This window comes from Phyllobates terribilis, unplaced genomic scaffold, assembly GCF_046119375.1.
Source record: "Phyllobates terribilis strain yellow unplaced genomic scaffold, ASM4611937v1 Scaffold_2__4_contigs__length_985480577, whole genome shotgun sequence".
Lineage (NCBI taxonomy): Eukaryota > Metazoa > Chordata > Amphibia > Anura > Dendrobatidae > Phyllobates > Phyllobates terribilis.
Window position 1 is genome coordinate 645,657,222 of NW_027362762.1, and position 12,698 is coordinate 645,669,919.

At 42.0% G+C, this 12,698-nt stretch overlaps 1 protein-coding gene and 1 long non-coding RNA gene across 2 annotated transcripts in view; one reads left to right on the plus strand and one right to left on the minus strand.

The window, feature by feature from the left end:
• LOC141222393 (uncharacterized) overlaps positions 1–1,870 on the minus strand; it is a 53,239-nt gene extending 51,369 nt beyond the window's left edge. The window contains exon 1 of the long non-coding RNA XR_012290169.1: positions 1,718–1,870. This is a non-coding gene — a long non-coding RNA (uncharacterized lncRNA). The remainder of the gene's footprint in view (positions 1–1,717) is intronic.
• Positions 1,050–9,111, plus strand: AUNIP (aurora kinase A and ninein interacting protein). Its single transcript, XM_073666669.1, has 4 exons — positions 1,050–1,844; positions 5,065–5,209; positions 5,512–5,631; positions 7,239–9,111. Exons 1-4 carry the CDS (start codon positions 1,752–1,754, stop codon positions 7,787–7,789), a joined length of 909 nt encoding a protein of 302 aa, XP_073522770.1. The 5' UTR covers positions 1,050–1,751; the 3' UTR covers positions 7,790–9,111.
• Positions 9,112–12,698: the final 3,587 nt, after the last annotated feature.

The following is a 12,698-nucleotide window of genomic DNA, read 5'->3' on the forward strand; positions in this document are numbered from 1 at the left end:
CCCTGGGATTTTCCGTTTTTGCATTTTCGTTTTTTGCTCCCCTTGCTCACTGAGCCATAGCGCTTTTATTTTTTGGTCAATATGGCCGTGTGAGGGCTTCTTTTTTGCGAGACGAGTTGTACTTTTAAACGCCATTACTAGTTTTACCATATCATGTACGGGAAAACGGGAAAAAAATTCCAAGTGCGGTGAAATTGCAAAAAAAGTGCAATACCACAGATGTTTTTTTTAATTTTTTTTACCACGTTCATTGAATGCTAAAACTGACCTGCCATTATTATTCTCCAGGTCATTACGAGTTCGTAGAGACCAAACCTGTATAGGTTCTTTTTTATTTAAGTGGTGAATAAAAATTCCAAAATTTGCTAAAAAAAAAAAAAAAATGGCGCCATTTTCCAAGACCTGTAGGGTCTCCATTTTTCGGGATCTGAGGCCGGGTGAGGGCTTATTTTTTGCACGCCGAGCTGAAAATTTTATTGATACCATTTTGGGGTAGATCCGATGTTTTGATCGCCCGTTATAGCATTTTATTGCAGTGTTGCGGCGACCAAAAAAACGTAATTCTGACGTTTAGAATTTTTTTCTCGTTACGCCGTTTACCGATCGGATTAATTCTTTTTTTATATTGATAGATCGGGCGATTCTGAACACGGCGATACCAAATATGTGTATGTGTTTTTTTTTAATTATTATTTTATTTTGAATGGGGTGAAAGGGGGTGATTTAAACTTTATATTTTTTTAATTTTTTAAATATTTTTAAAAACGTTTTTTTCACTTTTTGCTTGCTTCTATAGTCTCCATAGGAGACTAGAAGCAGCACTTGTCTGATTGCCTCTGCTACATAGAGGTGATCAGCAGATCACCTCTGTGCAGCAGAAATGGTCCTGTGCTATGAAGCGCCGACCACTAGGTGGCGCTCATAGTGACCAGCTCATGACAACCACTGGAGTCTGCTGCGATCATGTGGCGGGGTTGCCGATGGGTGGGGTAAGTGACGCACATCCGGTTTGAGCAAGTTAAATGCTGCTGTCAGAGATTGACAGCGGCATTTAACATGTTAACAGCCGCGGGTGGATCGCGAGGCACATGTCAGCTGTAATAATCAGCTTACATTTATAGCACCAATCCAGCACTGGAAAAAAAAAGCTGGAGGGGTGCTTTAAGAAACATCAATTACTTATTCAAATCTGCGACAATTGGCTATTTGCCCACTTTGATGCCAGCTCTTTTGCTCAGAACCTGTTTGGGCCAGGCGGTTAGGTGTATCCTCATCGCTGCCCTCCAGTGTAGTGTATTCTTGTGATTATTATTGAACCTGCACAATAACAACAGTTTGCGAATAAGAAACCTCATCGTCTGTGGCGATTGTGGAGAGCAGGATGTGAAGCTGTGGTGGAAACATCAGGACTGTGAACATTTTCTGCAGAACCTCCCCCATCTGTGGAGGCGACACTGACACCTGGGTTTCCCAATCCTCCCTGATGGAAAGGTGACACTATTATGTGTATAGGGGCTCACGTCATCACTCTCCTTACAGCTCCAGCACTGAACACACAGCAGGCAACTACATGGACACCCACGGCTGCAGTTCCCTCTGTACAGGCAGTGGGCAGGACACCTCAGTGCCAGGACCCCTCACTACAAGACCCTGGCGCGGGAAATTAGAAAGTGCACTGAGCGGCACAGTCAGTTTATCTGCAGGCAGTGATAGTTACCCCGTCTTCCTCCGCGCCGCTGTACCGCTCGGAGATGAAGAGCAAGAAACGTGTCCGTGCGCTGCCGCAGCCAGAAGAGTGCGGGGTCTGGTTAGATGCGTCACAGCTGAAAAAGAGGCCCCAGCAGGTGAGCAGACCGGAGAGTGGGAGTGGAGTACTGGTGACGCCTGCCAGCAGGGGTGTGGTGTAGGAGGGAGTAGGCTAATTTCAGGGTATAACTGTATGGGGGAGAATGTTTTGGATGGCTTTCTCTAATAACCCCTCCATAGCCGTGAGAGGAGTTGTAGTTGTGAATGACAGCATCCATGTTCCCATATAAAGTGCTGAAAACACCTGCAGCTGAGCTAAAAACTGCAATTGCTCCATTATTCCCCAGCGTTCGTGGTGTGGTAGAAAGGATCTGAGAACATGAGGTGTCATGGCGGCACGGCTTCCCCAATACCGGACCTTCCACATTCACAACTTCCTGAGAAAGAAACAATATTGTTTATCTTCCAGGACCCATCACTTTTTCTCTTATTTCCCCATTGATAGGGCTTGCTCTCCTTGTGCAGTTATCTGTAGTATTATTTGTACTATTTTGTGGTAAATATGATGTTTTGGTAACTTATTATTGCATTTTTTTTGTTTTTGGGAGGGGGGCAACAAAACAAACAGCAATTTTGACTCCTACCTCTTCTCCATGGCTTTTATGGTGTTTACCGTATCCGTTAAATAATGTTACATTTTTATCGATGGACATGTACTGATTCAGCTGTACCAAACATGTGTTGTGTGTGGTGTGTTTTTTTTTTTTTTTTTTTTATGTACGGCATATGACGTCTCCCTAACTGAAGCGGGCTCGTAAGCAGAGTGCGCATCTTTGCTGGCAGATGATGGCTGATTTAATCAGCCATCTTCTTCCTCTGACAGCTGTGGGTGTAGCAGAGCTCTGCCCATGGCTGTCAACCTGTCAAATGTCGCTGTCAATCCGTGATGGCAAACTGGAAGGGGGCCACGCTGTTCTAAAAGTCCATCAGTGCACTTATGACATGATCGCAGGGCACCAGTGGGCCGTCATGATGGCCAGGGGTCTGTTGGAGACCCCTGTGCCTGTCATGACAGCTCTCTTGTGAAAGCCAGCTTCTAGCAGGTGTTCATAGGAGACTGTGTGACTCAATGCTGTGGCATTGCTGTACATAGCACAAGTGATGAAATGATCGCAGGTTCAAGTCCTCAAAGAGGACTAACAAACATAAAAATAAAATAACACAAAATAAAAGTAAAAATATATATAATTTTTTTTTTTTTTTCTCAAATCGCCCCCATTTTCCCCATTAAAAATTAAGAAAAAAATAGACATATTTGGTATTTCAGAGTTTGTAAAAGTCTGATCAATCAAAATCTAAATTTAAATTAATTCAATTGGTGAACAGCAGTAACGAGAAAAAGAATCATAACACAAGAATTGTATTTTTTCGGCTGCTGCAACAAAACACAAAAAATTATATCCATGAAAACATCAGCTCGGGTGCAAACAAAACAAGCCCTCCCACAGCCACATATTTCGAAAATTGCAAAACTTTATGGCTCTCGGAAAATGGCATCACAAGCAAATTTCTTTTTTTTAAAACAAATGTCAGAAATGTTTTTTTTTTTTTCAACACGTAAATAAAACAAAAACTATAAATGTTTGGTATCTGCATAATCATATCATATTGCCAGGTCAGTTTTACCTAAAATGAATGCTCACTGTAAATTAAAAAAAAAAAAAAATTGCGGCATTACACTTTTTTTCATTTTCTTTTGCTATTTTGCCATACTTGGAACAAAAGTACAACCCGTGTCAGAAAAAAAAACAAGCCCTCACACAGCTATGTGGACGGAAAAATAAAAAAGTTATGGCTCTTGGAATAAGGGAAGGGAAAATTGCCTGGTCCTTAAAGGGTTAATTTACATAGCAAAACCCATATGGGCTTCACACAGTACTAAGATGGCTCCCTTTTCCACTGCAACCAATTGGCACTCCACGATCTCGTCATGAGAATGGGTGATATGCTCCCAAAGAAATAAGCCACTGAAGTGGTAAGACTTATAGGGGTTTTCCCACAAACAAAAGCACATTTTAATCAATAGATCTTGGAATAATAATAAGTTCCACATTTAGATGTGATTAAATAAAATGTTCCTGTGCTGAGATAATCCTATAAATGTGCCCTGCTGTGTACTGTGTAATGGCTGTGTCTGACCATACAGGGACATGGTCTGATCATACCACAGCTCCTGGGCAGAGGGGGAAGCAAAAGAGTATACAGACAGGACAGCTGATTCTTTCTTTGAGGTAAAACATTATTTATAAACAGGCAGTGAAATGTTTTACCTCACAAGAATAATCAGCTGTGCTCCCCTGCTGTAATGTCTGTATACTCTTTTGCCCCCCGCCCAGGAATTGTGGTATGATCAGACACGGTCAGACTCTGCCATTACACAGGGGAACATTTATAAGATTATCTCAGCACAGGGACATTTTACTTAAACACATCCAATTGTGGAACGTATTATTGTTCCTAGATCTGTTGATTTAAAATGAACTTTCCTTCATGGGAAAACCCTTTTGAATGCAACCGTTGGTGAATGTCAGTGACTTTTATCTGGGTTAAAGGGACTCTATCAGCATAGAATGACTGTTCAAACCAAGTACAGGCACTCGGGGCATCATGGCGAAGCCAAATAATTCAGTGCATCTTCCCACCTGCCTGTTTTCCATCTATCTTCACCCCCACCTTTCTTTGACAGCTCTGTCTCCGTAGAGCCAGAGAAGGGCTGAGATAGATGGAAGACAAGCAGGTGGGAAGGTGCACTGAACTATTTGGCCACACCATGATGCACCGAGCACTTGTACTTTGTTTGAACAGTCATTCTGTTTTGTCAGTCTCTTTAAATAGCAATGATCAGAGCTAACTCCATTCACTACTGTTGAAGGCTGGTTCCCTGTGTGGTGCATACATACATATGTTATGGAGTGTGAATGGGGTTAAAGAAACCCTCTGGTCATAAACAATCATAAATAAAAATAGAGCACCAGTGCTGGTTGTTATCATTTTCAATGAGTAAGGGTAAGTGTCCATCCTGCCCAGCAAGTATCTTTCCAAATAGTATATAGGGGACTGAAGAACTGCTGGCACATATCACTGCAGAGCACCAGTTGTCCTGCCCTGCAGTGAGTGGTGGCCACCTATCTGGGTGTGAATATTTAACCTTTATGGATCCTGGTGGATAATACCAATTGTAAGCCCCTGTGTTTATTTATGGAGATGTGAAAAGTTTCCATTTTGATTTAAACATTAAACTGCCTATTTCCTTTTTAGACTGTGATTAGCTGTACATCCTCACGATTTAACCCACTGCCAAGAAGACCATCTATGGATTCTGTTCTGGTTGATTGTACACAAGTGAAATCCCCTCCGCTTTGCACCAAGCAGACGTCCATGTATTTCTTCTTCTCCCCGACTGGTAATGATTATTTAATAGACCAGTAATTTAGTCTAGTGAAGACTGTAGATTCAGAGAACTGACAAGATTTCAGTAAAACTTATCACACATGTACTTCTTCATGGTGTAACATTTTATCACACAATTTACAAAAACCCCACTAGCATATTACTCATTTGTCTTTATATGTCTGCGAAATATCCAGTTCTCACTTATTCTACATAGGACTGATGGCTTACCCCCACTGCAAATACATGTACAAATAAACCGTTTCACCTTTTCTTTTTTTTTCCCTTGGTAATTATTCATATTTTCTTTTTCAGAGAATAGGGACAAACAATCTTGTGTTACGAATATTCATACATTGGTTCAAGAAATCCCTATGGCGTGTGAGGAAAGAAATGCACTAGAAGCACCGAATGAGATGAAATCTTCAGCCATTGGTATGTGGCCATTGTCCTCTCTTAATTATCTATACTCAGTTAAAATGCATTTGAGGAATCTTTCTTAGACTTTGTTCACATCTTGGAATCGAAGTGGAAGCTCGGCACCACAAAAAGAAAATGACTGTAGGTCTTGCTGCAGTGTTATTTATTTCATCCGGCAACCAGTCGAAACAGATATTCTGACCGAGAGCGGTCATTGTCAAGGACCCATAGTCTCATTTTCTTTTTGTGATGCTGAGGTCTCCACTTCAAGTATTCTGGACCATGAGTCCCTACCTTGAATGCACTAATTTTACAAGGACAGTGCTGCTGGTCTTTAATTTGTTCACATCTTGGTCATGGGAGCAGAACAACGAAAAATAACTGCATTGCTGGATCCTTCTCGAGGGGGACACAAATGATCTCCAAAAGAGTATGCTGACCATAAGTGGTCTCTCCTATTACAGAAGAAAGTAGAGCAGCATGCTGTGCTATTATAGATGGAATCTGTGACAGCAGTGGTATCAAAATGTGAATTCTAAGTCCATTACAAAGCCATATATTGATTATACCTAAAACATGTTGTATGTTTTTAGGCTTTAAAATTTATGGATTCTCACTTAGAGTAATACATTGTTCATTCAGGACTAGCTACACCAGGGATGCACAACCTTTTTTACTCTGAGGGTCGCGTTATCATTTTTCTTTTTTCTACTTTAAGGGGCCAGCTGCTGTTCAGGTATATTTCTATTAAGTGGTACACATATATCTCGCGTGTTGGACACAATGCAGCACACACATTATATATATATATATATATAATCTCAGTAATACATTGGACAGATGTTGATAAAATAATGCACCTCAAGAGTTACTAACATAACTTAAAAGGGTTGTCCACCACTTGGACAACCTGCTCTCAATTACTCATATTCCCCCATATAAAACAGCAGCTATACTCCCCTCCAATGTCGAGTTTCCCAGGCACTTGTAACGTTATGCTATGTGAGCCCTGAGGACCAATCAGCGGCCACTTCACTTTCACTTTCTTCAGACGTAACTGACATTTGGAGGAAGTCAGAAAGCAGCAGCATCTATCATTTCTTCCAGATGTAGTAAATATGCTTTCTCAAAGCTTCTTTGCACATAGGGTCATTATACACATTAGATTAAACTTGGCTGAACCCACAAACATTGACGGGATAGGCTGACAGTAATGTCTATGGGGGCCTCCTGACAGGTGCTTTCGGGGAAAGAAGGATCCAGCATGTTGCTTTCCAACAGCCGATCCTTTTGCTCTTTGAGAGAGAAGCTGCTGCTGTAGGAGTCTGGCAACGGCTCACTCAGAGAAAGCGCTTGGCAGTGTATGGAAGAGTCGGGGGAGATGGCTGTTGGCCGAGAAATTGTTCAGCCTACAGCTTTTAATGTGTATGTGGGCTTTAATCTGGATCCCCTCCTTGGAAAGTCTCATACTGCCTCAGCCCTTCCCCCAGTTTCTCAGCAGTTATAGGAGCTGCACACACAAGTGACAGCAGATCCCTTTAAAAATGATCACATAAAGTCTAAAGTGCATGTACCCTTTTGGCAAGCATTTTATGGTAATGTATGTATTTCATTCTCACCAGGAACTTCTACGTGTTTGAAGCAAACATATAGTGATCGTGAACCTGCTGAAAATCTGGAAAACATCTCTTCATATAAAATACAAAGAGATACAGAAGATAAAAGTTCAGGACAAAATAAGATTGATGACTCAAGCTGTGTGCTGGATAAACCTGGTCGTGATGCTGTATACTTCTCCAAAGCTTCAAGAGCACAAGAGAAAACTCTGAAGCCTCCTATGAACTATTGGGCAACAAGTTTGAGATCCAAGTATCAGGATAACTTATCTGACCCTTTACTTTCTACATGTCCTCAGGAAGACCAGTTTCTTCCAAGTCAGATTGAAAGCCAGCTTTTCACGCAGGATACACAAGGGAACAAAGTGATCTGTCACAGGTTTCCACGTGAACAACCTAGGAGTACGTTCTCATCAGTACCATTGATGGACAAAACTAATGTCACCTGGCACACAAGAAGTCCTATGAAAGGAACTCTACAGACCTTGTGTGATGAAGAGGCCCTCCACAACATGTTCACACAAGATTCTGAAGGAAATATGGTTATAAAACATTAATCATAGACTTGCAGCCCAGTCCTGATTAAAACAATACACCGACCAACAAATACTTAGTCTTATGATCACAACTATTTTCTGTTCTAAACAAGCAGATAAATGAAATGCACCTAGAATTCTGTTTGTGTAAAATGGCATTGGCAGGGTGGTATATGTTTAACACTAAAATAATGCAGCGAGCCTGCTGCATCTGTACACTTCTTGGTGATGAGGGGTTGTGCTAGATTTTAAAGTGATGGCTTGTCTTTAAGAGGCAATGTGACCCCTGTAGGCAACCTGCACATTAGTTATCCAGACACTGCCATAGATGTGCCCATTACTACAGCTTAGCCAATTTTAAAGGGTGGTTATTTTGGCGCTACTCACTTTCGCATTGAAAGGTAAGCGGTGCTGGTAGTCACGTCTGCATATACAGGACGCATACATGACTGGAAGGCATCATGTCCTGGTCTACTGAATGCCCAATGCAGAAGTGAGCAGCGACAGAAAAAACCTTGAAGGAACATGTCATCAATTAGATCCCGCACAACCCCTTTACAATAAATAAATGGATGTTAATGTCTGTCTTGCTCAATAACATTTTTAAATGTCCATTGTTTTGTCCTCATCTGTGAAATTGATTGTATGTATGACTAAATAAAGAGGTACGTTTCTATCTAGATTGGCAATGATTTCAATTACGTACCTAACATATCAGGGCGTCAGACAAAAAATAAATTCCAGAGGATTTTTCTAGTGTGCAAAAAGCAGTTTCCATATCTGTTATGATTACAGTTCAAAGAATTCTGTGCAACTGTAACTTTAAACGGAATATGTTATTAAAAAAAATAAAGTGTAGTTGCCTATAGTGGTGGTCTGACGATAAATGCCATATGAAACATACCTGGCAGTCTAATTTTGAAGGACGGTTGTAGGGAGAAAAAAAAAATGAAGTTCTATTCCGCCTGCAGCTGTTCATTTCCTTTTGTCAGGGTAGTGTTGGGGGCGATGAGCAGTCACAGCTCTGTACATAGGGAGCGCGGCTGTGATGACTCCCCTGCATATATATTGACAGCCTGCTCTGCGGTGTATGTGTATGCAAAACAAGTTGTCAGTGTGCAGAGGAGATGGATGGAAATGTGCAGGTGGAATATAACTTCAGTCTCTCTTTTATCCCTGCAGCCGCTCTTCCAATTGGACTGCCATGCATGTTTAAAACTATTTGCTGACAGATTCCCACTATGGCTGCAGGTCACTACATTTCCCATTCCCGACAGGTTTTTCTTTAATTCCTACTGTGAAAAGACAAAATGTAAAACAATAAAGTTATTTGTTCGTCTCCAGCTTAGGCTAGTTTCACTCGTCCAGATATTTCCGGTACCGGAAAAACCTCTAACCTCTTTTTTTTTTTTTTTTTTTTTTTTTTTTTTTAAATTTAATCACTATAGGAGTTGGACAATGGCCTGATCTGCAATGCATTTGGAGAAATAATGTGCATAAGCAAAGCCACGGTTTATGCCACTGAAGCTCATACAGCTTTCCCACAGACTGAAAGAGGGGTATCAAGAGTTCCATGTTCTCTTCCTCATTACCCTATGAGATGAGGCTGGGCTGCATAGTTCCTTGCTCCGCCTGCAATGCCTCCTCTTTAACTGTGAGAATCGAGCATTTCAGTAGACAGAGAAGCGTGATGGTGCCACTAATTATGGCGTCATCGCTGCTCACTATCTTGGTGGAGACCTCAAAGTTTTGGAGGATGGCACAGATGTCAGACATCCATGCCCACTCATCAGCTCTTATGTGCGGAGGCTGACCTGAATGCCGAAGGATGTGTTGAAGCTGGTACTCAACAACTGCCCTCTGCTGCTCAAATCCTTCCCAACATCAGCAATGTTGATTTCCAACATGTGGTGACATCGCACAACAGTCAGTGAGCTGGAAACTGCAAACGCACCTGAAGCACTGCCAGGGTGGCAGAAGCTACAGCTGACTTTCTGAAATGGGCCCACACGTGTTGTACTTTCACAAGCAGCTCTGGCAGATCTAAGTTGAGCACATTTAGTGCGCTCTCATTACTAATATGTACCCCTGTATGGAGAACAATGTCAGCACTGAAAAATTAAAAGATGAAATATAGCCTGCTTTATATACCACGGTACTAAGAAAACCAATTTCGATTATATCTTGTGTACCCTTGTGACAAAAATATCTGCACCAAAGAATTAATTTCACTAGAGTAGAACTAGTATAATGGTGACTGACAACTCTTCCACTACAGCCAAACCCAATCAGGGTTCTCCACATTTTCAAAGAAGAGTAGAAGTAGTTTAAAGGAGACAGAAACCTCTTCCATTACAGCCAAATCCAATAGATGGAGACCCAATCAGGATACCACACATTTCCAAAAATTAGTGGCCGACACCAGCAAAGTGGCATCAATTTCACTACAGTAGAAATTGTAGAATTAGGAACGACACGTCTTCCCCCTACAGCCAACCCAGTAGATGGAGACTCAATCAGAAATGTTTACATTTCCCTAAATTAGGGTCTAACATCAATTTCCCCAAAGTAGAAGTAGTTTAATGGAGACAGAAACCTCTTCCACTACAGCCAAACCCAATAGATGGAGACCCAAAAATTTGTGGCAGACACCAGCAAAGTGGCATTAATTTTATTGCAGTAGAAATTGTAGAGTTAGGAACCAAAACCTCTTCCACTACAGCCAACCCAGCAGATGGAAACTCAATCAGGAGTGCATCATCCTCTCCAGTCGTTCACCACACGTCAGACTTGTACTCTGTTGTGCTGTTGCACGAGCTGGTCTAAAAAATGTGTGAAAGGATTCATAGAAATTGCTTCTGCCACTTACGCTACTGCTGCTGCTAATATTTTGGCATTGACAAATTGACGTGATGGAGGTTGGAAGTGCAGAGCTGCGATGTACTCTGTGTGCCTCACTGCTGGTTGGGGAAAACCTATATTAAGGTTGTGTAAGGCTATGTGCCCACGATGCAGAAATGCTCAGGATTTTTTCCTGAGCGTTTCTGCATCTCCCTGGCAGAAAAAAATGCATGCGGATTGTACATGCGTTTTCCTGCCAGGGACATGCGGAAATGGAGCGTTATTCACTGACATTTCCGCATGTGGATTGACTAGCGCTTTCCAAGCGATTAGCATCACTTGGAAAGTGTTTGTGACCACTAGGTCACACTATATAAATCCATGCAAATGGCATGGATTTATATAGTGTGACCCGAGAGAGTGGTTAAAAATAAAAAAAATAAATGTATACTTACCATCCGATGGCTCACGCTCGCTTGCTTCGCTCGGTGCCGGCTGCCGGCAGCGGTGGATTGAAAGACCTGCCAACGTCAGCGTCGCGTGACCCGTCACATGACTCTGACGTCAGCGCAGGTCCTTCAAGCCACTGAGAAGTGCCGGGAAGCAAGGAGGAGCGCAGCGCGGGCTGCCGGAAGGTAAATATACATTTATTTTTTATTTTATTCTTTTTTTTTTTTTACAGATTTTTTAATTGTACCTGGGTGTGGATGAGACTCTCCTCTCCTCGACACCTGGGTACCATACGCACATTAGAACGCGCCAATTACGCAAGTACAGATGCAGAATTGGCGCGTTCTAATGCAAGTCAATGGCGGTGAAAAAGCAGCACTTCCACAAAATAATTGGCTGCGTTTTTTTCCGCAATGATAATCCGCAGGGGAAATTTCCGCAGCATGTGCACAGCACATGTGGATTATCATTGGGGAACATGGCAGGCCTTCTACCAAGCGTTTTTAAGCGTTTCTGCAGCTGCAGAAACGCATTAAAAATGCATCGTGGGCACACAGCCTAAATGCGTGTTTCGATACTCCAGGAAGCATCTGGCAAAATTTAACTCTTATAACATACAGTGCTGGCCAAAAGTATTGGCACCCCTGCAATTCTGTCAGATAATACTCAGTTTCTTCCTGAAAATGATTGCAATCACAAATTCTTTGGTATTATTCTCTTCATTTAATTTGTCTTCAATGAAAAAAAACACAAAAAGAATTGTCCTAAAGCCAAATTGGATATAATTCCACACCAAACCTAAAAAAGGGGGTGGACAAAAGTATTGGCACTCTTTGAAAAATCATGTGATGCTTCTCTAATTCGTGTAATTAACAGCACCTGTAACTTACCTGTGGCACCTAACAGGTGTTGGCAATAACTAAATCACACTTGCAGCCAGTTAACATGCATTAAAGTTGACTCAACCTCTGTCCTTGTGTGTACCACATTGAGCATGGAGAAAAGAAAGAAGACCAAAGAACTGGCTGAGGACTTGAGAAACCAAATTGTGAGGAAGCATGAGCAATCTCAAGGCTACAAGTCCATCTCCAAAGACCTGAATGTTCCTGTGTCTTCCGTGCGCAGTGTCATCAAGAAGTGTAAAGCCCATGGCACTGTGGCTAACCTCCCTAGATGTGGACGGAAAAGAAAAATTGACGAGAGATTTCAAAGCAAGATTGTGCGGATGGTGGATAAAGAACCTCGACTAACATCCAAACAAGTTCAAGCTGCCCTGCAGTCCGAGAGTACATCAGTGTCAACCCGTACTATCCGTCGGCGTCTGAATGAAAAGGGACTGTATGGTAGGATACCCAGGAAGACCCCACTTCTTACCCCGAGACATAAAAAAGCCAGGCTGGAGTTTGCCAAAACTTACCTGAGAAAGCCTAAAACATTTTGGAAGAATGTTCTCTGGTCAGATGAGACAAAAGTAGAGCTTTTTGGGAAAAAGCATCAACATAGAGTGTACAGGAAAAAAAAAAGAGGCATTCAAAGAAAAGAACACGGTCCCTACAGTCAAACATGGCGGAGGTTCCCTGATGTTTTGGGGTTGCTTTGCTGCCTCTGGCACTGGACTGCTTGACCATGTGCATGGCAT

What these genes read in the sequence shown, in the direction of transcription:
- AUNIP (XM_073666669.1), top strand. Translation starts at nt 1,752, where the DNA reads ATGAAGAGCAAGAAACGTGTCCGTGCGCTGCCGCAGCCAGAAGAGTGC. An exon ending in TGAAAAAGAGGCCCCAGCAG is followed by an intron (nt 1,845 to 5,064) that starts GTGAGCAGACCG and finishes TTTCCTTTTTAG; the next exon opens with ACTGTGATTAGCTGTACATC. An exon ending in TTTCTTCTTCTCCCCGACTG is followed by an intron (nt 5,210 to 5,511) that starts GTAATGATTATT and finishes TTTCTTTTTCAG; the next exon opens with AGAATAGGGACAAACAATCT.